General features: G+C 37.2%; 2 protein-coding genes across 2 annotated transcripts in view; one reads left to right on the top strand and one right to left on the bottom strand.

Moving 5' to 3' along the window:
* The window catches only part of LOC120461214 (solute carrier family 12 member 3), a 22,742-nt gene extending 19,442 nt beyond the window's left edge, over positions 1–3,300 (top strand). Inside the window, exons 22-26 of the mRNA XM_089131743.1 lie at positions 263–374; positions 452–538; positions 626–758; positions 1,106–1,173; positions 2,676–3,300. Of these exons, the coding sequence (XP_088987869.1) occupies positions 263–374; positions 452–538; positions 626–758; positions 1,106–1,173; positions 2,676–2,814 (539 nt within the window). The 3' untranslated portion in view covers positions 2,815–3,300. The remainder of the gene's footprint in view (positions 1–262; positions 375–451; positions 539–625; positions 759–1,105; positions 1,174–2,675) is intronic.
* slc12a10.1 (solute carrier family 12 member 10, tandem duplicate 1) lies at positions 2,977–27,495 on the bottom strand. The gene is made up of 27 exons (XM_039649365.2): positions 27,368–27,495; positions 25,684–26,020; positions 23,671–23,814; positions 23,517–23,592; positions 23,162–23,257; positions 18,857–18,996; positions 18,659–18,769; positions 17,831–17,942; positions 17,216–17,346; positions 16,979–17,063; positions 14,106–14,263; positions 13,850–13,957; positions 13,626–13,749; positions 12,719–12,820; positions 12,425–12,580; positions 12,234–12,333; positions 10,996–11,107; positions 10,744–10,878; positions 9,589–9,695; positions 8,556–8,638; positions 8,414–8,479; positions 8,230–8,334; positions 8,017–8,128; positions 5,895–5,981; positions 5,280–5,415; positions 5,130–5,197; positions 2,977–4,950 (listed from the first exon to the last, which is right to left on the bottom strand). The coding sequence occupies exons 2-27, from the start codon at positions 25,993–25,995 to the stop codon at positions 4,812–4,814; spliced, it is 3,105 nt and encodes a 1,034-aa protein (XP_039505299.2). The 5' UTR covers positions 25,996–26,020; positions 27,368–27,495; the 3' UTR covers positions 2,977–4,811.

Genomic DNA, 27,495 nt, shown 5'->3' with positions numbered 1-27,495 from the left:
AAAAAACTATACTGTTATTTAAAAACCCAACAATTTATCCAGGTCTGTAAATACTTTGTGGTTGTTTCATGCTACTTCAGTGTAAATAAACACCATCATTGCACTATAGTGTAGCTGCAAGTTGGACCATCATTTTTTTTTTTTTTTTTTTTTTTGTATAACATCTCGGACAGTGCCACATCCAGAAGATGGGCAGTCAAGGCCACTTTTCCACAGTTTGCATTCCCATTTTATTATTCTGAACGCTGTTGCTCTCTTTCAGGTCTGACTCTTTTGGTGCCATATTTGTTCACCAAAAGAAACCGCTGGAAGAAGAGCAAAATCAGAGTGTTTATCTTAGGAGACCACCAGACCATGAAGGAGGACCGTAAAGAGTAAGAGTGTCGGTGATCAACATTTCTTAACTAGATAGTTTTGAAATGCAGACAAGTCAATGTGTTTCTCATTTCAGCATGAAGATGCTGTTGAAGAGATTCCGACTGGAGATCGAGGACATTGTCGTGATAACAGACGTGGATAAAGCTCCTCTAGCTAAAAAGTGAGAAACTTACACAAATAAACACGCAGACAAAAGCATGCAGGTTTGTAGTAAGTGTTGTGGTTTACTTCCTCTCTGTTCTTATAGTTGGCAGCGGTATGAGGAAACCATCGCCCCCTTCCTGCTGAGTGAAGAACAGGCTGGAGGAGACGTACAGGAGCTCAAGAGACTGAGTCCATGGAAAGTTTCCGACAAAGACCTGGAGGCCATTAAACCCAAGGTGTGTGTGTGTGTGTTGTTTATTTTTCTTGGTTGTACGAATGTTAATTAAATATTCAATTTTTTTTCATGCTTCAAAAATTATGGGAACATTACTTTTGAAAATTCTCTGAATGTTCTGAAACTAGACGAATGTTCACGTGAAAAATTCCAGATAAAAACATTCCATAGATTTAGTTTTTGTGCCATTTTGTGTTAATTTTTTTGAGAACATTATTAACAACTTCAACTATTCACCTCTTTAAATGAACATTCTGTTAATGTGTATTAGAAAAAAGTTTGTTCATAACTTGTGTTCCCCGTTAACTGGGATCCATCAGTTGCTCTATTTAACTCTTTTATTTTCAGATGGAGAGGACGGTGAGACTAAACGAGATCATCAAGAAGAACTCCATACATGCTGCTTTAGTTGTAATGTGAGTATAGATTTGATATAAAATAAACAATGACAAAAACAACACAATTACTAAAACGAACTAAAATTGATTACACTTTACAAAATGTTCTTATTTGTTAATATTAGTTAACCCTCCTATTATCCTTTGGGGTCAATTTGACCCCATTCAATGTTTAACGTCTGTAAAAAACATAATTTTATTTTATTTTTTATTTTTTTTGCTTCAAATTTAATGACTTTTCCTAATTTAATGGGGACAACTCTGTAAACATAAAATTAACCTGCTAATATTTTTTCAAAGTCCTGTACAAATTTTGTAGCATTGGTGTTCCTTGGGGTCAATTTGACCCCAGGCTCTTTTAGTTGTATAATAAAACAGAAGAAATATTAAAATTTCACACACATTTGTTTTGGTTGTTATATTGAGGTCATTATAACATGTTATAATTTGAATTTATAATGTTCATTGTAATTTTACATATTCAAAATCATTTTCAAAAAACGTCCCTCCGTTTTAGGGCTCTAACCAAACATAACCATATCTGTAGTATTGTGAGAACTACTAGTAGTTCACATGACATGTGACATAATTCTCAAGATAACTAATAATTCTTTCCTGTGCATTGGGGAGGGGAAAACATCATTTTTGTGAGATTGACCCCAAACATAACTCGAGTTACTATCCTTGATAAAATAAATCGTTTTTCTTTCCAAATGTTATAGATTACAAAAATCTATACTTAGAAATATTATAAAACAAAAAAAAACACCAGATGTATTTATACTTTTCAAATTTTAGGTAAAATCAGTAAGATTTTATGTTAATTTGTAAATTTGTCCATAGTCGTGCAATGGGTATTTTTGATGTATAAGGGGTTAATAAAAATACAATTATTCTTTGTCAGTTCATATTATGTCAGTGAATTATCTAAAGTTAAAGGGTTAGTTCACCCTAAAATGAAAATTCTGTCAGTAATGACTCTCCCTCATTTTTTTTCCAACCCTGCAAGATCTTCAGAACAGAAATTAAGATATTTTTTATTCAATCTCACTCAAAGAAAGTAAAATCATCGTTTAAAAAGTCCAAGTGACCGTCAGAACTTATTGGCCATCACACACATGACCAGCGTTGGCCAATAGTGAGTCTCATTTAAAGGTTGAAGCCACCGCAGTCACTTGGACAATTTTAACAATGTCTTAACTAACTTTCTGGACCGGCAAGTTTCAATTACAATAGAAGCCTATGGAGGAGAAAGACACCTCTCAGATCGAATCAAAAATATCTTAATTTGTGTTGCGAAGATGAACGAAAGTCTTACGGGGTTGGAGCAACATGAGAGAGAGTAAATACGGACTATTTTGGGTGAACTAACCCTTTAACATAAATTAGATTTTTGTTTTATTCGTTCATAAGCACAGTTTGTAATTGTCTCTAAAACTAATCATGAAGCATCTAAGGTGTTTGATTGGTTGTGTGAACTTTTAATGTGTCTCTTCATCAATTATGTGTGTGTGTTTCAGTTCTCTTCCAGTCCCTGATGTCAACTGTCCCAGTTCTCTCTATATGGCCTGGGTGGAAGCGCTGAGCTACGGCATCCACTGTCCCACGCTGCTCATACGAGGAAACCAAGAGAACGTCATGACCTTCTACTGCCAATAAAACACTCACGTTAATGCCAGTTGCATAATCCTCTTGTACATTGATTGTATTATTGTGGATGTATATTTTTATCACATGTAGAAATACTTATGCTGGTGGAGGGAAACAATGAAACTTTGTTTCTGAGTACAAATTTCATGCAATTTAAACAAGACAAAATTATGATATTTTAAAATATGTTTATTTGTTCTTGCTTTGTAAAATTCAAATTTCATAGACCCAAGCATTATAATGAAAATTTGAGACAATTTTACATTTTGACTGCATATAAATACTAGATTATTATGAATTACAAGTATGTTTTTGATCTGCTTTTCAATGTGAAAAAATATAATTTAGCACAATGATGAACATGTCAATTTCCATTGATCGTCTCATTACACCAAGTAGGAAAAAAACATGTTATAAAAGTTTTTCAATCACATGGAAATAAAAGAGTTTAAGCATCACAACATTACAGCTGAAATAAACACAGATTGCATTGAGTGTTTCTGTTTCTGTGTTATGGTCCCCTTTAAAAAAAAATAATAATAATAATATTTAAATTAATCAACTTCATCCCTTCACCATAGAAGACTTTGACATAGACATAGAATATAGAAATACAATAATACACATTGCATAATGAGCTTTAAGCAAAAAAACACACATTTAACATACTGAAAACATAACAAATATATTTATACAATGCCAAGTCATGAGTTCAATTCTCAGGAAATTCATTAACTCATGTAATATAGTATAATATTTTAAAGCGTGATGAGTGTTTTTACAGCAAACGACAAGCAAAAACTGCACATGACCAACTGAGTCGACTCTTTAAGGCAAGACACCATCGGTAAAAGGGTTAAACAAATGAATAGATATCATCACCATAGTTGATTGATTACATTGAGAACTGGAATTTCTTTTGTAATACAATTTCTTAAAATGTTATTCATAAATATGCATTTGAGGCAATTAAGTTAAATTTAAGTTGTTTGATTTGGTTGACATGTTACAGATAGTGGATTTTGTATATCTCTTTTTATCACAGCATAAATCAGAAAGCAAACAATATAAAAAATTGTATTAAAAAATGATATATAATAATAAAATGTTGTATAAAATGATATGAATTATATATGAACAAACCCCTCAGTAAAAACTTTTAGAATATAGATAAGAAAAAAACTGTGCATGTTGGTGAATATCAGTGCTCCTGAAAAAAAAAAAACAAGTTAAATTAAGTTAAATGTAAATTACAGAAGCGTATTACATTCGCTTGAAGAAAAAAAAAATCTACTCTGTTTTTTCTGAATTAACGAGTTAATTATCTCAGAATTACGAGATCATTTTTAAAGGAAAAAAAGTTTTTGACATAATCAAGTCATTAATTCAGAAAAACAGAGCAAACTTTTTTTGATCTTGTAATTCTGAGATAATTAACTCGTTAATTCAGAAAAACAGAGTAGATTTTGTTTCCAGAGTACAATACAATACACTTCCGTAGCAAATAGACAAAACAAAATAAAATAAATACTTAGAAGTGTATTTTTTTTTTTTTTTTTTTTTGCTCGGAGGGCAAAATAAATGATTAATGATTAATACATACATAAATGATTGTGTAAAAAGCAAACTTGCCAAAAAATCTCAAAACTGAGCAGTGCATGAAAGAAGTGCGCAACCCGATCTCACGGGAATTCGTACGAATTTTACGAGGTGGCTAATTCGCAACAATTCGTACGACCTCACTCGTATGAATTAGTACGATTTAGCTAAATCGTACATTTTACGAATTAGCCAATTCGTATGAATTCGTACGAATGACCTACCCCTGACCCCGCCCCTAAACATAACGTCACGTGGGTTTAGACAAATCGTACAAATTTGTACGAGTGAGGTCGTATGAATTAGTACGAATTAGCCACTTTTGAATCATTCGTACGAATTGGTCGTGAGATAGGGTAGGTTTAGCCTGTAGTGTGTTTGCCTTAAAGAGCCCGGATAAGCGAGTTTCACTGGCAGTAGAAGGTCATGACATTCTGCTGGTTTCCTCGAATAAGCAGGACGGGACAGTGTAGACCGCAGCTGAGCGTGTCCAGCCAGGCCATGTAGAGAGATCTGGGACAGTCAGCCTGCGGTACGGGGAGAGACCTGAAACACCGGTGTGTTAATGATTAACAGGAGTGTTTACCCTCCAATTATGAGTTTTAACATTTCAGATATAAATGATTCATGAGGCTCCAATATTATCAGATTGTGCTTTCTTTGTGTATGAATCACATATTGACCAGCGGCCAGTAATGGTTAATGGTCTTCCATTCAATACTCACACTAGGACCAGCGCGGCGTGCTTCGAATTCCTCCGTATGATCTCGTTCAGATGCACTTTTTTCTCCGACTGTCAAAAGGAGGATGAAAAAAATTGAGATGCCAAGTGGGATGTATGATTGTGGCGGGACATTGAGGTCAAACACACGCACCTTGAGTCTCAGCGCGTCCATCTCTTTGTCCGTGACTTTCCATGGACACTCGGTCCTCTGCTGTTGCGCCGTCCTCTCGTCCAGCTGTGCCTCGTTCAGCCTGAAGGGGGCGAGCGTTTCCTCAAAGCGCCTTGTGCTAATGACAACAAAGAAGTTCTGTTATTGTGTTTGGGTGTTAGATATCCATAATAAAGGCTAGATGTCTCGTCCGCGCTGCTGGTCAGTGGAGGTCGACGTCCACACCTGGCGGCCATCTTGTCACAGGCAACTCGCACTTTTTAAATAACTCAATTTTCTACCGATTTTCAAACTGTTTGGTTGTGTTATAAACGTCAGAGATGACGTTTGCACACTTCTGAACAATAAGTGTATAAATAAATAATCATCCAGAATCATAGCCACGTTAATAACGTTTGTAAGAAACCAAACCGTTTGTAAATCCGTCGAGATTTCACCGAGATAAGAGTATTTGTGTTCGTGCTGATCACTCATCTTACATCGGGAACACTGTGACAAGATGGCCGCCGGTGATGACGATAGAGACTCCGCCATACTTTATTATGGATATCTATGGTTAAAAATCGTATATTTCACACACGTTTGGGATAAACCTACTTTTTGGCAAGCGGTGGCCGTTCGCTGTCCGTCATCACGATGACGTCATGAACGTCCAGTCGGAAACGCTGGAGCAAGGTCAACATTCTGAGCAAACAAAGACATTTTATTAATAAATGAGTTACTTAATATATAAGAGAAAATAGAGATATAGTTACTGACAGCTTTTATGTACATTCAATAAACAAGCAGGGTTACGATTAGGGCTGGGTAATAAATATCGCTTTCTCGATATTAATCGATTCTCTTTTTTACGAACCGATATCGATTCTTAAATCTCAAGAATCGATTAGTCATCCTGTTTCATTTGAATGAATGGGACATTGTATCGCGGCTGCGCGCATCCAAAAAAATCGCAATAATCTTTGACCTTTGTTACTATTGATATGAAACAAAGTCTCAATTTTCAAATTACGTCCATTTTCTTTAGAAATTCAAAAACATAAATAGCGTTTTGGCGCTGTGGCGTGAGATCGCTCTGGAGAAGCAGCAGCGCTGATCTCTCTTCCGGCTTAATAATACCAGTCACAGCGCCAAATAAACATGAATGAGCATCTGAAAGTGTGTTAAAGATAGGGTACAACTTATCGAAATCCGGATCATGTTACATTGATTCGCTCAATCTGCGTTTCAACCGTGGAAAGACGTCAGTTAAACAGCTCGTAATCAATGTCATCATCATATTTACCTCAGAAAACCCACATAAACTCGTTAGTCAGCTAGAAAAAAATAACTCTAGAGAGGAGCATTTTGCTAAATATATACACCATATCACGCATTATAATCTTAATGTTCTTCAATATTTAATGCATATTTGAATAAATCTGGCAAGTTTTTATGACAGCCACCATTTAAATGTTTATATTTCATAGTTTACTCCCATAGTTTACAGCATTAGTTAAGAGATTTGATTTCCTTGAGAAAATGTGCCATTTATTGTAACTAATATCCAAAATAATCAATATTGAATCGAATCGGAGTCGAAATCGAATCGAATTGTGAAATTTGTGTCAATACCCAGCCCTAGTTACGATACAAGACACTCTTCGCCATAAAATATATTCTTAGAATTTTTGAGCTTGTATTTGTGTAGTTTAATGAAATTGACGGAAGATTCCAGTTATGGTCGACAAACAACCGAAGGAGGCCTACTAAAATGAATGAGTCTGAATTCAGATTATTCATAGAATGACAATTGTGGTGAAATATAAAAATAGCTGGGTTTCAGTCACGTGATTATGATGACGTGCGGAATTCAGATGGAGGGCAGGGACTGAAGAGCGCAATGGACGAGATGGAGGAAAGTCCGTACTGTACTACTTTACACGCTATTACAAGAGAAATAAATAAACAAAAAATCAAACATATGTTGGACGTGATCCTTACGTTATGAAGAGGAGGAGCGTTTTTTCAACTAAATTGGAATATTTTCCAGCCATCGAGGCGGTAGATATCAGCAACAACCTCGTCTTTCAGACATATTTTGACTTTACAAAGTTCGGAAACGTTACACGTTAAACAAACATAGCCACTTAAGTTGTATTAACTCACACACAGAGGCATTTTCCGATTCGGTTCCTCCCGACTGCAGACGTAGGTTTGCAAGCCATTTTTCCGGAGTTTTACGGTCAATTTCTTGCATTTTCCAACAACTTTTGGTACACGATAAAATCTCCTTGTGGTTTGATCGATTCAAGTAACCATAAATGACTCAAAACACAGACATTTTGAGTTTGTTATAGTGATTTCTAAATACAGCAAATCACTTCCTGACCTCCATTTGTATTTCGCGCCATGGCAACGCAGTGGCGTGACGTCATATGAAAACAAGCTATTGATATTAAGACTCTGATGATTGGCTATTTGAAATAGCGAGGTCTAACGTTCTTGTTAAATCTGATCATTTCAATGATTATAGACTAAGATATCATTTGATCTTGGGAGAGTTTGATCGAGAGATGCTTGAGGTCATATTGAGATGCCTGACTTTGACTGAACAAATCTGAGCACAGTTTGAGACGTTGAACATTGGAGACCTTTAGAAAAAGTTCTCCATTAATCTAAATGCTGTCTAGAAGAATTAACTGAGATATTGTGATGATCAGCGATTCACAAGTCTCACTCTTTGCGCTCGTTCTCCATGGTTTGCTGTTCTCCGACGATGAACACTCGGACTTTGCATCGTCTCCAGCGCTTCCTTCTGGTCAACAGGTACGGCACTAACAAAGTCAAACCTGAGACAGAGAGCGAGGTACACATTACTCGACTGTTTAAACAGAACTGAACCCAAATCATGATGACCGAAGCCTGGTAATGATTACAGTCCGTATCTCACCTCCGTCGTCAGAGATCCAGTACACGTCAATGCTCTTCTTCCCTTGTTTATTCTGGAACACAGTTTTGATCTGATCGTTCGCCGCGCTCTTTGTGTTGTCGACGTCTATGAGGGAGAAACAAAGAAGTGAGATAAGGACTGAAGAACAAAGAGAAGACGCATCGACCGGTTTGAGTGGAATCACCTGAATCTGCGTCTGAAATCTGCTGATCGGACTCGACGGCCTCGTCCATCTCAAAGCCCTGATTGACTGCCAGAAACACAGAAGTACCTCAGTAATACACATGCACATTAAAAGCACACACACATTTGCACACGGGACACACCCTCAGCCTGTAACTCGTCTCGGATGTCCAGTCCGTCCATCATGCGCAGGACACACACTCCGTGGTTGGAGTCGAAAGAATCGCTGAAACCAAAGAAAAATACGTCATTTCTGCATATCAAGCTCACAAAACGTATCCAGGCCACGTTTTTATATTTTACATAACAGAAATGAAGCCTTTTATTAGGACCATTAACCAAATGAAGCACATTTCCCCGCCAAAATTGTAAATGAAAATGATACTTTACAGTGCTTTATATTATTATGATTAAATATCAGCATACATTAAGTTAATAGAACACAAAATGTCCATGTATGATTTAAATAAATTTAAAAAAATATATATATATAAATAAAATGTTGTTGCATTACAATAAATACAATAAGATGATTTACTGGGCACTTGATTTTGTACATTTTCAATATACAAGCTGATTTAAGTTTAAAACATTAACAGTAACTTGGATTTATGTTGTTTAATTAATTCATTGGCAGGTTACAATAATTCAGATGACTCTCCTGATTCTGATATTTCTTAAAACAAATCTTCACATTTTCCCTCCAAATTGTAATTTTCGATCTCAGTGGAGATTCTCTTTAGAAAAGGTTAATTTATTTTAATTTATGCTGCCTTTTTTTTTTTTTTGCATTACAGTTGTTTTGCATTACTGGGCATGTGTTCATGTCAATTTTCACTTTTAACAAAATATGCCATGAATTGTAATAGAAGTGAAATGAAAATTTTCACATTTTCCCTCCAAATTTCACTTTTCCCTCCAAATTGCTATTTTCATTCTCATTTAAGATTCTCATTAGAAATGGCTTCTTTATATGTTGTTTTTGTTTTAAATAAAATCTGCATAAATGGTGTCTACCAATAAAATAAATTAAGTTTATTTTTATTTTATTTTTTATTTTTTTTGCATTCCAAGAAAGAATTTTTTTCCTTTGTATGATTAGCTTATTTTAGTCAAATATAGTTCGATCTTTGTGTCTGGACAGATGCCAGGGTTTGTGAGGGAGTTGTCTCTCACTAGATGGTGTTGATGTAGTCCTCTATGGCTTGACTGCTGCTCTCCTGCCAGTTCATTTTGAATCCCAGCACCAGTATATTCGGCTTCAGCTTTCCCAAACCAGAGGCCTTAAGGGGGGGAAATGATCATATTTTATACATTAAGTTGAAAGAAACTCCCTATAAAAAAAAAAAGCAATAACCTGCATAAAGAATAAAAATCACAGGGCTTTACGCATGAAACACAAGCAGTCATTGGGTCTCATTCATGAAACATTCGTAAATATACGAGTAATACGAGAGTGATTTGCGCCTTCCCGAAAACTCTTCTCCTGATTCACAAATACTTCGTAAACGTCAGATGTGATAGTGAAATGCGTGTGTGTGTTAATGAATTCCAACCAGTCGTAAATGGGATGCGCGTGCCGTGCACGTTCATTCTCAATTACCATAAATCCCGCCCATTATATCCGACTGACATCTATATATAGGCATATAATAACGTGAATGCGAATGAATAAGAAAGATTTCTCGGATGCAGAAATTGAAGTTATATTATCAGAAGTTCATTCAAAACGCCAATTTTATTTTCAAGCGAACATAGTGGCGTATCAGGTCCTAAAAAAAAGGAAGCTTGGCAGATGCAGTTAATGGAGTTTCATCTGTCAATCAAACAGTCCGAGAAGTGAGAAGAAAATGGTTCGACATTAAGCTTGACAGCAAAAAACGAATTAGTTAATTTCGGAAAAATCGTATTCAAACTGGAGAAGGACCGCCATCGATCACCAGATATATTACTGGCTATCGTAATAAAAGTAAAAAGAAAACCCGTATGTAATTACTATATAATTTTTTCAAAATGTTGTTTAAATATGTACCCGATTAAGGTGAATTAAATGCAGCTTTATTAATGAGCAAAACGTTCGGATGTGAAGCGCACCGTTTACACGTGGCTGGGAGCAGGTGTAGATTTCTTGCGTACCAACTAACATTCGGGAAAATACGAACATTTTATCGAATGCGAAAATTTACGCCAGAACCACTTTACACACAAATTCATTCTGCTCGTGTTTCATGAATGTGACCCATTATGTGCAATGAACAAAATCATTTTACTGTAATAATTCATGATAAAGTCCGATTTGCACCGTGATGGGTTGTGAACGAGGTCTGTCACCTGTAGAAGATGCCGGGCTCCGTCTCTCAGATTGGACGCCCTGAAGGCCGAGTAGAAGGAGCGAACCTTCCTCTGATTCAGCCACTTTATCATGTCACTGGTGTTGCGCTGGGACACAATCGACTTCTCATCCTCCTGAAGAGACAATAGCAGATCCGTAACATTCAGCTCTTTTGAGGGCAGAACCGCCTCGTTTAGACGTGTTACTCAAAAATAAAGCATTTCTATATATGATATACAGCTGGTTCTTACCATGAGAATGTCTCCACAAATCATCAAACTGACATTTTTGGTAAAAGAGCCAACAAAGTCCACCAGCGCTGGACGCAGGTTCGGAGGACCCGTCAGAACCAGACACTGAGGCCTATGAGACGAAACGCACGTGTAATTTAACATTTCATTTATTGGGAATGAAAATGAGGATGTTCAATGGGTTGAACTCTGTGATGCAGTAGATCATGGTGCTAGAAACACATTTTTTTCTCCATTATTTAAAATGTTTTAAAATTTTAATTTATGAGATTTATAAAGATGAAATATGGCATTATAATAATTTGTCATATTTATGAGATAATAAAAAGTTTTGAAAAGTAATTAGACAATGGCCTTGTTTGTGACACAGCAAGTCATAATTATGAGATAAAAAAGTACAAATTATGACATTTAAAAAAAATCTAAATTATAATTACCTAGAAAGTCATTTCAAGTCAAAGACTTTTTGCTGTTTATCTCATAATTATTATTTTTTAATGTTAAAATGACTATTTATCCCATAATTAAGACATAGTAAGTCTTCATTTTGGTTTTTTATCTCATCATTATTACTTTTTATCTCATAATTGATTTTTATCTTATAATTATGACTTAGAACGTCATTATTTTGGCTTTGTATCTCATAATTCAATTCAATAATTATAAGTTTTATCTAAAATTGTATTTTTTTATCTCATGATTGACTTTTATCTCACCAATTATGACAGCCATCATTTTGGCTTGAAAAAAAAGAAGAATTTTATCTCATAATAATAACTTAGTACATGTCATTTTGGCTTCTTATCTCATAATTATTACTTTTTCCATCATAATTGACTTTTATCTTATAATTATGACTTTGGCTTTATCTAAAAATTTATTTTTATCTCATAATTATGACACAGTAAGTCATAATTGTGGTTTCCAATCTCATCATTATTATTTTATCTAAAAAATACTTTGTATCCCACAAGTCTAGTCATCATTTTAGTTTCTTATCTCATAATTATTATGTTTTATCTCATAATTGACTTTTATCTCACCAATAATGACAGTCATCATTTTGGCTTGAAAAAAAATATTTTTTTATCTCATAGTAATGACTTAGTGCGTGTCATTTTGGATTCTTATCTCAAAATTATTACTTTTTATCTCATAATTATGACGAAGTTAATACTGTTAAGAGTGCATCTTCAGTCTATCGTCCACATCCCATAAAACCTCCTGTATCCTCTGACCTGTAGTTCTTGACGTGGTCTTCGACTCCTGCCAGAGACACGGAGTAGGACAGAGCCATGTTGTAGGTACTGGCCTGGACAGACGAACCCCAGTTCACCTCTTGAACGACACGGAAACATCGTTACGGTCAGTAAAAGCACAGCGTTTCAATGCGATCTTTACTCTGATGGGTCATCATGGTCCTGCTCACCTGGTTTATTGTAGGCCACATAGCCGAATAAGAAGATGATTAAAGCTAAAGAGATGAGCGCGGCCCACCAGGTTAGCAAGAACATCAGCACGACAGAAATAACGGCCCCGAACAAACCCGTCCAGGGGCTGTAATACCGAAACGATGGCCTCCACCCTGAGACGAGCAGAAAACAGAGGGAAGAAACAAAAATCCAGACTGAACAAACTTTCAAAGTAATGTAACTTCACATGAGCATGAAATACTCAGTCTTCAGAACAGATAATCTGGTTTGCTTTGGTATTTTGAACTCACCGGGTGAATTGGTGATGGAAGCGTGAAAACAGCTGAAGTTGATCAGCGCGTAAGAGCAGAGGAAGAAGTTGGAGATCAGAGGAGCGATTACGTTCAGCTCAGCTGCCCAGATGAGAGGGAACGTTAAAAAGTTACTATACCCTCCAAAAAAAATGCTGTGTTGTTTTAACTTTTAACCCAACTTTGGGTCAATTATGGACAAACCCAGCCACTGGGTTACATTTTTTAATTACATTTTTAACCCAACGTTTGGTTTTGTCCATAATTGACCCAAAGTTGGGTTAAAACAACCCAGCATTTTTAGAGTGAACCATAAAATACATAACATACAGAATATGTGCGGTACACTCTAAAAACCCAACTTTGGGTCAAATATGAACAAACTCAGCCGTTGGGTTACATTTTTTGAATTTCTTTTTTAACCCAACTTCGGGTCAATTATGGACCAACCCAAATGTTGGGTTAAAAAAGAAATTCAAAAAATGTAACCCAACGGCTGAGTTTGTTCATATTTGACCCAAAGTTGGGTTTTTATGGTTTATGGTTCACTCTAAAAATGCTGGGTTGTTTTAACCCAACTTTGGGTCAATTATGGACAAAACCAAACGTTGGGTTAAAAATGTAATTTCAAAAATGTTTTTTCAATTTTGAATTTTTTATTTTTAAACCAACATTTGGGTTTTACCATATCTGACCCAAAATTGGCTTAAAACAACCAAGTATTTTTTAAAGTGAATAGGATTTCATGTATTATATTTAACATCATAAATAGTATAAATATATCATATGTTATGCCTAGAAACTGCATAAAAAAACTGTGCATAGAAAATATAAGAATGTACAGTATTATCGTTGAATAATGCAAGTTGAGGTGAGTGTAGCTTTTTCATATATATTTTTGACTCACCAATCAGAATGAAGCACATGGCGATGATGTAACACAGCACATACGCTCGCAGTGGCTCGCTATTCTTCCCATAACCCTTTCCAAAGAAACCGATGTACGGGTAGATATTGTCCTTACAGAGACACTGTACCAAGAGCAGATGTTCAAAATGATTTGATGTTCACTTTGATGATGGTATGAAGTTAAATATTAGCGATTATCTGTGTAAGGTGTTGGTGTTTGACCTGGAAGACTTTGGGTGCGGAGACGAGGAACGCGAGGGCGGACGACAGGGTGGCTGCGAATATGCCAGCGTAAATCAGCGGCCCGAAGCCCGACACCTGGATCAGAACCTGCGGATTCGAGCGGGAAACCACATGATTAATTAATTCACACATTGTCAAAGCAAACCATACAAATGTGTCCCCTGAGATTTTGAGGCAAGTGGACCAACCCATCTTCCATTCACACTACACCACAATCAGAAGTGAGTCTGTTCACCTGGAAGTTGTTGGACAGGCCGAAGGCACAGGAGCCGCTCTGCCGGCACTCGGTGAAGTTCCAGCCCAGACCGCAGCTCAGGTCGTCACACGCCTCGCTGAAGTTCAGCGGAAGACTGTCGTTCAGGTTCCCTGAGGCGTCGCGCAGAACACACGCTCCTGTGGGACAAACGCACAAAACTGAATCATGCTCACGCTGCCATTATTACCAATAGACCCTTTTACAGTTGGTAAACATAGTGACTTTTTTGTGGGCGGAGCTTAGGTGGAGGCAGAAAGGTCTCTGGTAGGGTTGGGTATCGAGAATCGAGTATCGATTGGAACCCGGAATCGTTCAAAAGTTAAAATTTCGATTCCTAGTTTCGATGTTCACAGTCCGCCGAGCGGAAGAAGAAACCGCTGAACAACACCAACGAAGAAGCGTCTACCCGAAGTGTTGGCATAACCGCGCGAGTCGAACATGAGTAGCTTACGTCGGCGGTCCAAAGTGTGGCTTCACTTTTCTAAAAATAATGAAATCTCGGCAAAATGCAAAATTTGTGACAAAAGGAGTATTTGTGACGGAAGGAGTATTTCCTTCAGAAAGGCCGTTGGTTAGCAAGGTTAGCAAAACTTTTTTGACCCTGCCTCCTAAAAGAATCGGAATCGAGAATCGTTGGGAACCGGAATCGAAACAAGGAATCGGAATCGGAATCAGAATCGTTCAAATTCAAACGATACCCAACCCTAGTCTCTGGCCGCTTCACTAACGCTAGTTAGCAAGTTTTATTAGCTTGTTTTTTAACAATGACTGGAGAAAATCAGATTTTATCTTAATGTGTAAGGTCACTCAGTGTCCAGGACCGCGATTGTTATTTCCAAAAGTTATTTTTAACGGACGGAACCAGATTGGCCGACCCGTAGCCGCCTACACGCTCACTCAATGCATGGACGATCTGACAGGATTAATGTACGTTACCTCGGGTGAGTGGCCTGACTTCTACACCTACCTTATAGAGAAACCGATCGTTAATAGTAACTGAGGGCATATAAATCTTTAGATGCCTATATGGTCCTGTACAAGACTTGTGTGTACGATCCGCAGTTCTGCCGAGCCAGTGCAGAGACTACGACAATGTAAAGAGTGACATTACAGTGCGATTTTAATGATGTGAATATTTTCTAGAAATAAAAAATCCAGATACAGCATATTCATTTTTCATTGATACTTGCACCAAACAACACAATAAGATGACATTTAAAAATAATAAAAGTAATTTAAGCTCCTTATAATGTAGCCGAATCTGTGCTGGTTTGTATTGGCCGCCTCCAGTTTTCACTTTGTTTTGCCTCCAGCTAGCGCCGTGACGTAACTGTGACGTCGCCGCAAAAGGGGTCTATACACAGAAGCAAAATGGCTTGAGATGTTAAAGCTCATGGAACTTTTCCTCTGCGGTCGCCCTACTGGTTGGAAACGGAATTGTCCATTACCGCTGTCGTAAATAATTTAGCCTACCGTCACACACACGCTTGTTGTTCATCCAGCACCGGCTTTGGAATGAACGATGTCCACAGACAAGATAGAGTATGGTACATGATTTCATGAAAGAATGATGTATTGCGACATCAGAATCGAAGAAAAACAAAATAATGACTATTGTAGCGCTTGACGTAACGCAGTCGAATTTTGTAGTTCTTTTTGTGGTCGGGTTACTACAAACAAATTTTCTCTTTAATGGGTATCTGGATGGAGACTCATTGGCTGTATGTTTTTAGCGTTCATCAGCAGGACAAACAAATCATTCTGAAAGAGACTCCAATGCTGCCATTCCTCTGTGCCGCCATTATATAGTTGTGATGTGAACTCTGCTATTATTTTATATTTAGAACGATCTTTACTTTATCGACTTTTGGCTAAAATCAACTATTTCTCCAATACTACCACACACAATATTAAACTCACAGTGTCACACGATAAATCAGTCTTTATTCCAAGACATGTGATTAAATTTAATGAAAGATAATGTTAAAGACAATTCTTAAATAAGAACTTATTCTTATTTAAAGGATTAGTTCACTTTTGAAAAAACTTTTGCTGATAATTTACTCACCCCCAAGTCATCCAAGATGTCCACGTCTTTCTTTCCTCAGTCGAAAAGAAATTTAGGTTTTTGATGAAAACATTCCAGGATTTTTCTCCATATAATGGACTTCAATGGGAACCGGATGGTTCAAGGTCCAAAAGACGATTAATAACTGTTTCAGATGCAGCTTCAAATGTCTTTAAACGACACCAGACGATGAATAAGGGTCTTATCATGCGAAACGATCGGTTATTTCAAAACTTATTCCAAAAATGTAACTTTTCTAAGGACAAATGCTAGCCTTGTAATATATTGTGAGGCGCGTTTGCAACGTCACGTAATACGTAATTACGTTCAAAAGGTCACAGGCGACGTAGCCGGAAGTACAGAATGATGCATGATAAGACCCTTATTCATCGTCTGCTGTCGTTTAAAGACATTTGAAGCTGCATCTGAAACAGTTATTAACTGTCTTTTGGACCCTGAACCATCCGGTTCCCATTGAAGTCCATTATATGGAGAAAAATCCTGGAATGTTTTCATCAAAAACCTAAATTTCTTTTCGACTGAGGAAAGAAAGACATGGACATCTTGGATGACATGGGGGTGAGTAAATTATCAGCAAAAGTTTTTTTTGAAAGTGAACTAATCCTTTAATGCACCAAATATGCTGTTTGCACATTTCAAATTGTCTTTGCAGCCTGTAATCAGACGTATTAACTGCACGAGAAACAAACAGACTTATTGAACGTTGGTGTTGATACTCACTCCATATGAATTAGGCAGAATTGGGCAATGGTTAAACACTCACCCACAGTTGAAGATATGGCCAGATAACTAATGGTGGTGCAGAATATGGCCATCAATGTCCCTCGTGGGATGGCGATCTCAGGCTCCTGAAACATTCAATTGGCAATTTTAAAAACAATGAGATGAAACGTAAAGTTTATTTATTCATTCGTGCACTTATTCTCCAAGAACTTATGTGTAATAACTCAAAGCTCAGTTGCGTCACTTTGGTTGGCACATGTTTGCAGATGTTCTTCACCTTCAGATCGCCTGAGATGTTCGCTCCGGCCAGGATCCCGATGGCGGATGGGAAGAAGATGGCAAACATCCGGAAGAAGTCGCCGTCCGGCCCTCTCCAGTCCGGGAACAGGTTCTCCAGGAAGATCTCGCCTGGCAGAAACAACGGAGATATCAAAATACATTAGTTATATTGTGCAAGATCATTTCCAGAGCGAGTTTAGCGGAAAAGTTATTATTTATTCATTCTGTTAATGGAAAATCTATCCAACTTTAGTGTTGTTTTTTCATAGAAAGTTTTTTACAGTGACTGACACCATAACATTTTTTTATGGAGACACTATAAAATTAGTCCATGTCTTCTGAAGTCATACTAAAGCTTTAAAGTGCACACTTTAAATACAAAATGTTGTACTTTTCTGTATCACAAATCTTTTCTGTAACCCAGAGAGCAACACAGTGTCGGCCCAGATCCGGGCCACATCTGGTACATGTGGACTCAACGCGTGGGCCGGCACTATGTTGCAGTTTGGGAAGCTATTATCTTTATAGAAGTTAAGCATTTCTAAAGCAACCAAACTTCTAGGATCTTGACAGAGACACGGCACAAACAGACACTTGAGCGTTCGACACTCACTGCGGTAACTGAAGATACCCATCGACTGTTTCTGGGGAGTCGCAGGAATCACGGTGCCAACAAAGTAGTTGGTGAAGGCCACCATAAGAACCAAGAAGAACAGGATCTGAGTCTGTGAGAGGATAAAAGCAGAACCCTTGTGAAGGAAAGCACTGAGATGATGCTCAGTTTCAGAACAAGGGCTTTGTGGAGCCTCTAGAGGAGAGTGAGGGAACTGCAGGTTCAGGAGATTCAGGCAGAACGGCTCAATGTCAAAATAAATTGAATTCAAAGGGTGAGAGGTTAGCTTTTCTTGAAATCTCAGATAAATAAATGAGACCAAATGGATTCAGCAGACAAAAATCGTCCAGGAACCCCTAAAGGGGCGTTCAAAAAGTGATAAATCGTTCATTTTCACCAGGAAACACGTCACATTTCTGTAATAATACAAATAAACTAAATGCTTTTAAACACACAATAACCAGCTTTATGTATTTATACATGAAAACGTGCAATACAATTAATTTGAATAAATCCATTTTGAAATAGTGTTATTTAAATAAAACCAAATAGATGCAAATGAAGACATATGACATGATTTCTTGCCCGTTTCATACCTTCTTATTTATGTAATGACAAATATGCATATACTGATTATTTATTTTATGTTAAAACTATGTAATCCAAATGGTATATGTATATATATATACTTTATATATATATATATATATATATATATATATATATATATATATATATGTATATGCAAAGTATATATATTATTCAAAAGCAAAATGAAGTTGCGTAACATATTTTCCGCAGTGACTTGCTTTATTTTGAGGACTGTACCTTTGCCTCCCACTCCATCCCAGCCAATGAGATGAGAAGCAATACGGTGACTGTGATGGATCCTATAATGCGGACATCATTGACTGAATCCACAATCTGGGAGTCCAACTCCTGTTGGATCATAAACAAACATCATATCACAATCTACAAAAACACAACATAATGTCATGCATCAAAAGGACTGTGTGAGTTTCTTACAATGAGAAGATCTCTGACCGTCTCGGAGAATCCCACCGTGTTGAGCGCGCAAGCGAGAGCGTTGGCGAAAGAAAACACCACGCCGATGGGACCTCCCAACTCAGGCCCCAGTGTGCGGGAGATCATGAAGTACGCGCCGCCTGACGGGTGCAGGAGACACATGTGAGTGGTTCAGTGGGCTGATGTGTGTTTGCTAGGGCATTCTGGGAGGCCAAAAGAGTGCCCATAACACACGATCTTCGATTCACATCACATTTATGTGGACAGTGCTTTCCTCACCACACGTTTCAAAGCAGCTTTACAGAAATACATGAGTCCTCCATAATATTACAATTTAGAGTGATCTGTTATCAGAGGTAGCTGTCTAATTTATGCATTTCAGAAATGTACATATTCAAATCATGACTTAAAAATTGACAGTGTATCTACATTGTTGCATGCTTGTAATTTCATTCCCATCAAATTGAAAACCCACAACTTGAGTTATATGGATAAGCAAGAATTATGTACTATATTCGTAATATTTTGGTAATTTCATGACTTATTGGCAACGTAACTTTATATATTTTCTGATGGCCAGAATTTGAAATGTGTGTAATTAAATGTCAGTCACAAAATTATTTTCACCAGGTCAGAATGATAGAGCTCACAGTTGTTCAAATAATACATTTGATTTCAGCTACACTGTAAAACATAAAACGAAATTTTTGTACCGTAATTGAAAAAAAAAAAAAAAAAAAAAACGGCAGCTGTGGTTGCGAGAACTTCACCGTCAAAAATACGGTAGCAACGTTTTACAGACTTAACTTAAAAATGACCGTAATAAACCGTATTTCTTTAGGAGATATAATGTTAATTTTCTAACCTATTGAAGTATTGCTATCTGTTTTGTATCATTATAACACACTGACAACCAAAAATCATCACAGCAGAGGTGAGAGTCACATGACCAATCAAATCTCCCCACAAGCAGCTCTTCCATAAGACTTAAAACTTAGAAATAAAAATTGCAATAAACATTAATTTAACAACATTAAATATGACTTAAAACCCAACTGATTAGAAACAAACCAAGAAAACTATGAGGAAACTGATATTTCAATAAAAAATACATAAAATGCAAAGTGTCACACAGGGAATTATGGGAATGTCAATTTACGTTTTTTCACTGTAAATTATACGATGAGTTGTTCTTTTTCAAGTATTTTACAGTAAAATTACTTTAAATGTTCCATAAGATTGGAGAACAAGAACATCTCCGCCCAACTGCCTGCCACTTTAAACCTGGGAGACACTATCACCACCAACAAGTCCGATATAATTGAGGGCTTCAACAAGCACTTTGCTATGGGTGACCATGTGATACATCTGACTACCTCCACCCAATGCAACAACACAGTATCTCCTGTAGCATCTGGCCCTAGCCCTCCACAATTCTCATTCAATGAAATTCAAACTGAAGATGTCCTGAGAGAACTACAACATCTTGATCCATACAAATCAGCTGGACTTGACAATCTGGACCCTTTCTTCCTGAAAATGTCTGCGAACATCATTGCCTCTCCCATTACTAGCCTTTTTAACCTCTCTCTTATCTCATCAGAGATACCTAAAGACTGGAAAGCTGCTGCAGTTATCCCTATATTCAAAGGAGGGGACACTTCAGACCCACATTGTTACAGACCCATCTCCATCCTGTCCTGTCTATCAAAAATCTTTAAAATTCAAATTAATAAACAGTTACTAGGTCATCTTGAGGCCCACCATAGCTTGTCTGACATGCAATCTGGCTTTCGTGCAGGACATGGTTGTACCTCAGCAACACTTAAGGTGTTAAATGACATCATAACAGCTATCGATGAAAGAAAACACTGTGCTGCTGTCTTTATTGACCTGGCTAAGGCTTTCGACTCTGTTAACCACAGCATCCTCATCGGCAAACTCAAAGGGCTGGGCCTCTCAAACGAGTGCCTTGCCTGGTTCCTGAATTATTTTACGGATAAATTTCAGAGTGTCAAGTCAGAGGGACTGCTGTCCGGGCCTCTGGCTGTCTCTGCGGGGGTGCCCCAGGGTTCGATCCTCGGGCCGACACTATTTTCCATTTATATTAATGATGTCGCTCTTGCTGCATGCAGGCAATTCTCTAATCCATCTCTATGCAGACGACACTGTTCTATATACATCAGGCCCTACACTGGAATTTGTGTTGGAAACCCTCCAAAAGAGCTTTGAAGATCTGCAATTTGCTCTCTGTGATCTTAAACTGTCTTTAAACTCAAGTAAGACTAAATGCATGATTTTCAATCGGTCCCAGACTACACCGTTTTGTTTAAAAAAACATCACCACCCTGGATGGGTCAAAGCTGGAATATGTGGAGAAATATAAATACCTAGGGGTCTGGCTTGACCCCTCGCTCTCCTTCCAAACACACATAAACTATCTCCAGTCTAAGATTAAATCAAGGATTGGCTTTCTATTTCGTAACAAGGCTTCCTTTACTTTTTCTGCAAAACAAGCCCTTGTGAAAATGACCATTGTCCCAATGTTTGACTTTAGTGATGTAGTCTACAGAACTGCCTCAAGCTCTCTCCTCAAGAAACTGGATGTTGTTTACCACTCTGCTATTCGTTTTGTAACCAACGCCCCATATAACACCCATCACTGTACCCTTTACTCACTAGTTGGATGGCCTTCGTTACATACCCGGCGCCTAAGCCACTGGTATTATCTAATCTACAAGACCTTATTAGGCAAAACACCATCTTATCTAAGATCATTAATACCTGTAGCAGTACCTACACACAACCTGCGCTCGAGTAGATACATCTTCCTCGTTGCTAGAAAAGCCCGTACCTCATTCGGCCGCTTTTCTTTCCAATTTTCTGCTGCAAACGATTGGAACAATTTACAAAAAACTCTCAAACTAGAATCCTTCATACCTATCATTACTTTTAAAGCAACACTTTCTAAACTACTAACGGACCACTGTACATGTTAATATTATATCATATCCAAATGAACAGCTATTGTTGGTAATAATTTACACCGCACCATGTTATTCATGCTATCTCAGGATATCTATCCTCCAACTATACTGCTTGTGCTCTTATTTAGTACTAAGTTATTAGTAGTAAGTTGTTTTAAATTTTTATACTCTGTTCAGCATTTTAATTGAACCTGAAAATTTGTATGTGTGATTATACACTTGAATGTTGTACACAATGTGTAATTTTATGTTGCCTTGCACTTTTAGCCTGTCTTGGCCAGGTCGCGGTTGCAAATGAGAACTTGTTCTCAACCGATTAACCTGGTTAAATAAAGGTGAAATAAAAAAATAAAAAATAAAAGATCTATCACAGTTATTTACCGTATAAAGTACGGAAACTTTTCAATTAAAAGTTTTGCACAGTGCCATTTTTACAACGGTCTTTTACTGTTAAAATCATGATTATTTTTTACAGTTTGGATCAAATCTTTAAAATGGGTTCTTCTTCTTCTTCTTCTTCAAAAAGGCGTTGGTTTTTGGTTCAGAACTTCTTATAGGATTGGTGTTTGTGTAACACTTCAGTTCTTTGCTCAAATTACACCATCAATACGAAACAAATGAAAAATCCCTTTCTTCCTGGTTACATCACAAATTAATAGCTTTTATCGATTTTACTTTTGATCAATAAATGGCTTTTAGAAAACATGAAATCAAACCCATTTTTTGTTTGTCTTGCAATTTACCCTGATCCCAGCAGAAGTGAGGATTCAGGGTGGATATTAGGAACAACAAATGTAATAAAACTTGTAGTTGTATTTGAATCACGCAGCAAATATTGATATTATTGATATTTTGCATCAATTTGACTTGTTTGACTATTACAGTGATATCGTGGAAAAAGTACACACTATGTTAAGACTTTCAGCACAGTATAAAGTCAAGTTGTTTGGGGGTTTAATTTTTTAATCTATCAACTCATCACTGTATATTCATCGATCATCTGGAAAAGTTTGAATCCGTATCAAAGAGATCTAATCCACAATTGTTGCTTTGAAACATCATTTTGATCCTGTTTAAACTTTTTGCCTTTAGATATATGACTCCCATTTTATTTTTCAATGTATTGTATATATTTTTGCCCCAATCGCTTAGAAAAAGCAACAGCACACTTCTCTGCAATAACACACATCATTATGCACCAGTAACACAAACAGTGAAGGACGAGTTACGCAGCAACTTAAGCGTCATCATCATCGCCGATAATCAAAACCAGCACAATCTGATCAGTTTGATGTCATGCTCTTGTCATGTGACTCACCAGAAGAGACTCTCCCATTGGTGGAGATGGCAGATACAGACAGTGCCGTTATGGACGTCACAAGGACCGACATCAGTATAATTACCCATGTAAGAACTAAAGTAGAGGAAATAAAAAAAAAAACACACACGAATAGGACATAATGTCTGTACAGAGCTCCAGTCCAAAGAATAGACAAAACACATCCCAGATAAGTGTCCTTTACAGATTACACACACAGTTCGAGGAAGTCCTTCTGTAAAAGATTTTCACTGGGAATTTCTTGAGCAACATTATCTTTACTAAAGTAAATAGCCAGTCTGGCCTGTGGTTCATGTACAGACTTTTCCCGAGTCACTGAAAAGCGTCCACTCACGGATTCCTGCTTGGGATGTGATCCACGACAAGCGCAGGAACAGAATGACCCCCCAGATATTCAACATACACCGAATCTGAAACACAAGAGTGTGTAAGCATATGTGCGCGTGGCTGTTTGCACACACAAGTGTGTATTTTCCTCCGTTTCTCACCATAACCCCAGTCACCCATCCGAAGCGCACTGGTTGGGAAGTCTTTCCTCCTTTTCCGCTTTCCTCAGAATCGTTTCCACTCTCTTGAAGAGCTGAGAGGCTTCCAGTTGTCGAGACGCACGTGTTACTGAGAGATTCTCCATCCTAAACCAACACACACACGTTTAAATAAAAAATGTAAGTAGGCCGACATAGAATGTAAAAAAGTTGCTGCCTTAAATTAAGTCTTTTCAACTTAAAATACATTAAGCTGACTTTAAAAAAATGAGTTGAACCTGCATAAATTATAAAAACTTGGAAATTGTTAAACTTATTTCTATGAGTTAAAGTAATGTAAAAACATTATTGCGTAATGTTTTACATTATACAGAATTATTCTTTCTGAAGCGTTACAGCAGATGATCTTGCAGAACCAGTTCTGTTCAGTTTCAGAACCAAAATATTGTTGGTTTAACTTAAAAAATTAAGTAACCTGGCTGCCTTCAACTTTTAAGTTCATTGAAATCGAAAAATTGAGTTAATACAATGAAAACAGATTGATTTAGTCATCAGAAATGCTGAACTACATAAATTACTGAAGTTGAATTGACAAAAGAAAAAATGTTGATTACAAATCATAAAAAATATATTTACTCGTACTTTATATGATTTTAATATGCTTTATTTAATCAATAAAATTGTGGCAACAGATTACAAGCAATACTATTTATTAAATTGAACAAATTTTAATTGAGTAATAGTAAATCAAATTAATAGTCTAATTAATTCTAATTTGTAAATAATATTGCTTGTAATATGTTGCCACAATTTTATTGATTAGATAAAGGATATTATTTTTTTCAGTGTATAGCATTCACTATTCAGCTAAATTCAATGATTGACTTTTTTTAATTTACCTTTGTCACCTTTTTTTAGCTTGCTTTCTTAATATTCAACATTATTATTGACCTCCTGCATTGACACAAGTATACGAGAACTGAACTGAGCTGGACAATCACGCTTTACTCCAGAGCGGCTCTATATATATATAAATGAACTACATTAATAACTTCTTTACAACAAAAATGAACCATAACTAAGCTTACTTAAGCTGGACTGTGACCCTATTTTCTTCTCGAAATTATTATTTTCCTGTTGTCTCCCTAAAGCTGTTTTGAATCTGTATTGTAAAAAGCGCTATATAAATAAAGCTGATAACTTAATCAAATTTAATTGATATATTGTCTTCAACTCCTAATCCTCAACCAGTGTTGTAGTCGAGACCACCTCACTCGAGTCCGAGTCGAGACCGAGTCCAGTGAGGGTTGATTACCTAATTTACTTTTATTTACATAGAGAAATCCTTTTTTCATACTGAATTTACTTAGAGTTTAAAAAATATGATCAGTTTAGGGTAAAAAGGCCACATAGTAGGTGGTGTTAAAAGTAATTTTATTACAATTTGTCATGTGCAGTTGCACACTAGAAAATCACCAATCACTGGGCGTCAATCAATTTAAAGAAATATCTTATTAACATACATTAATAATCATGAAAAATATTTTTAATTGAACTCGAGTGGACTCGGGAATAAGTCCGAGACCTAAAAAAAAATGTGTCAATTCCGAGTCCAAATGCACACGAGTCCATGACAAGACCAAGACCATTAAAATATGGTCTCGAGACCGAGTCCGAGTCTCGAGTACTACAACACTGTCCTGAACATTATTATTTTTTTTTCTTATCTTGGAGAGAAAACCTTATTTTTCAACTGGGAAGTAAGCTAAGGAGCGTTGTACTAATTAGTTCCCTTGTTTTAGTTAAATCAATACGAGGGACCGGATTAGTTCAAGGTGGCCACGGCTTAGGCTACTAAGACGGGGGAAGAAATGAATAAATCGTGGTTAAAAATAAGATAAATAGATTTAATCAGTTTAATCGTTTTGCGGTCTCGTCGGATGGAGATTAGATCACGTTAAACAAGGGCCCTGAAACGGCGGCCTCTGGTTTTTACAGTTTCAACGAGCGACCCACATCGTAGGCCTTGCGCAGCGTCTCCAGCGAGGGTCTGCTGCGCCGGATGCGGCCCGTGGCGGTGTCGTTGGCGTAAAACTCCAGGTTCGGCAGTGCGTCCATGGTTCTGTATATGGACAGCCTCCGGTTGTCCTTCCGCGAGTTCAGAGCTTCAGACGTCCTTCGTGCCGCCGGTGTCTCCACCGTGACGCTCGTCTCCTCGCCGGTGCTGTAAGAGGAGTAATGCGGCGGAGCCTCTTCACTGACCGAGAAGCGGCCGGCGGGCAACACTTCTGACCCCGCCATCCTGCGCTTGGAGAAGCGGTGACCCATTTGTGCACGCTCACAAACACTGCGCCTGTAGAGTCCATCATAATGCATTTAAGCAATGGGTTTAGACCAAGGGTGATCTCCAACCCATATCAAACACACCTCAAGCAAACTATTACACTCTCAGAAAAAAAGGTACAAAAGCCGTCACTGGGGCTGTACCTTTTCAAAAGGTACACTTTTGTACCTTAATGGTACATATTAGCACCTAAAATGAACATATCAACGCTTAAACTGTACATATTAGTACCTGAAATGTACATATTAGCACCTCCCAGATAGCAAACTGACATTGAATCAACGTGGAAATATGACATCGAAACAACGTTGATCTGACATTGTTTTGCTCATCGAATTAACATTGAACCAACGTCAGACGCGTCATTCTTTCAAAACTAACGGAAAATCAACTTGAAATCAACGTGTTGTTTCAACGTTATGAAAGCAAACCAATTTTCGATTTTCATTTCCCAGACAGCAAACTGACATTGAATCAACGTGGAAACGACGTCTCTCATGACATTGAAACAACGTTGATTTGCTCATCGAATTAACGTTGAACCAACGTCAGACGCGGCATTCTTCAAAATAAAAAAATTGAAAATTGGTTTGCTTTCATAACGTTGAAACAACGCGTTGATTTCAAGTTGATTTTCCGTTAGTTTTGACAGAATGACGCGTCTGACGTTGGTTCAACGTTAATTCGATGAGCAAAACAATGTCAGATCAACGTTGTTTCGATGTCATATTTCCACGTTGATTCAATGTCAGTTTGCTATCTGGGTTAGCTTTGAAGAATGCCGCGTCTGACGTTGGTTCAACGTTAATTCGATGAGCAAAATCAACGTTGTTTCAATGTCATGAGAGACGTCGTTTCCACGTTGATTCAATGTCAGTTTGCTGTCTGGGCTATTAGCACCTAAAATGAACGTTTCAACAAGTAAACTGTACATATTAGTAACTGAAATGTACATATCAACGCTTAAAATGTACATATTAGTACCTGGAATGTACATATTAGCACCTGAAATGAACATATTAGCACATTAAATGTACAAATTAGTACCTAAAATGGACAAAAGTGTACCTTTTGAAAAGGTACGGCCCCAGTGACAGCTTTCGTACCTTTTTTCTGAGAGTGTAAGGTCTTCGGGATCACTTGAAAATGAAAGGTGTGTGTGATTAGGGTTGGAGATGAAGTGTAACATGTAATCTTTTTATTACATGTGTTACAAATATAACTATTATTATGAGTTAGATTCTGCACAACTTCTAACCTAATTCTACTTCAGTCATACTTGTGACATTGATATCAACTCCATGGGCAAACTAAGCTTTAAGAGGGAGGAAAAACACCAAATATTGAAGAACTTACTTTATGTACTTCTAATGGTTGACTGGTGATCTCCTCTTCTTCAAATCCCGAATGAACGTAGAAAAACAAATGAACAGAGCACGATATTATTCTAAAGAGCTTCCATCCTATTTTGAGCAGCTTTGCAG

The sequence above is a fragment of the Pimephales promelas genome, chromosome 1 (assembly GCF_988280905.1).
Source record: "Pimephales promelas chromosome 1, fPimPro1.hap1.1, whole genome shotgun sequence".
In the NCBI taxonomy this organism is placed as follows: Eukaryota; Metazoa; Chordata; class Actinopteri; order Cypriniformes; family Leuciscidae; genus Pimephales; species Pimephales promelas.
This window is presented reverse-complemented; position numbering and strand designations above follow the sequence as displayed.

Coding starts and splice junctions, on each gene's coding strand:
- slc12a10.1 (XM_039649365.2), bottom strand. CDS start 25,995: ATGGGTCACCGCTTCTCCAAGCGCAGGATGGCGGGGTCAGAAGTGTTG. Junction 12,581..12,718: donor TTCCATCACCAATTCACCCG/GTGAGTTCAAAA, acceptor TGCTCGTCTCAG/GGTGGAGGCCATCGTTTCGG. Junction 12,334..12,424: donor TGTGGCCTACAATAAACCAG/GTGAGCAGGACC, acceptor GTGTCGTTCAAG/AGGTGAACTGGGGTTCGTCT.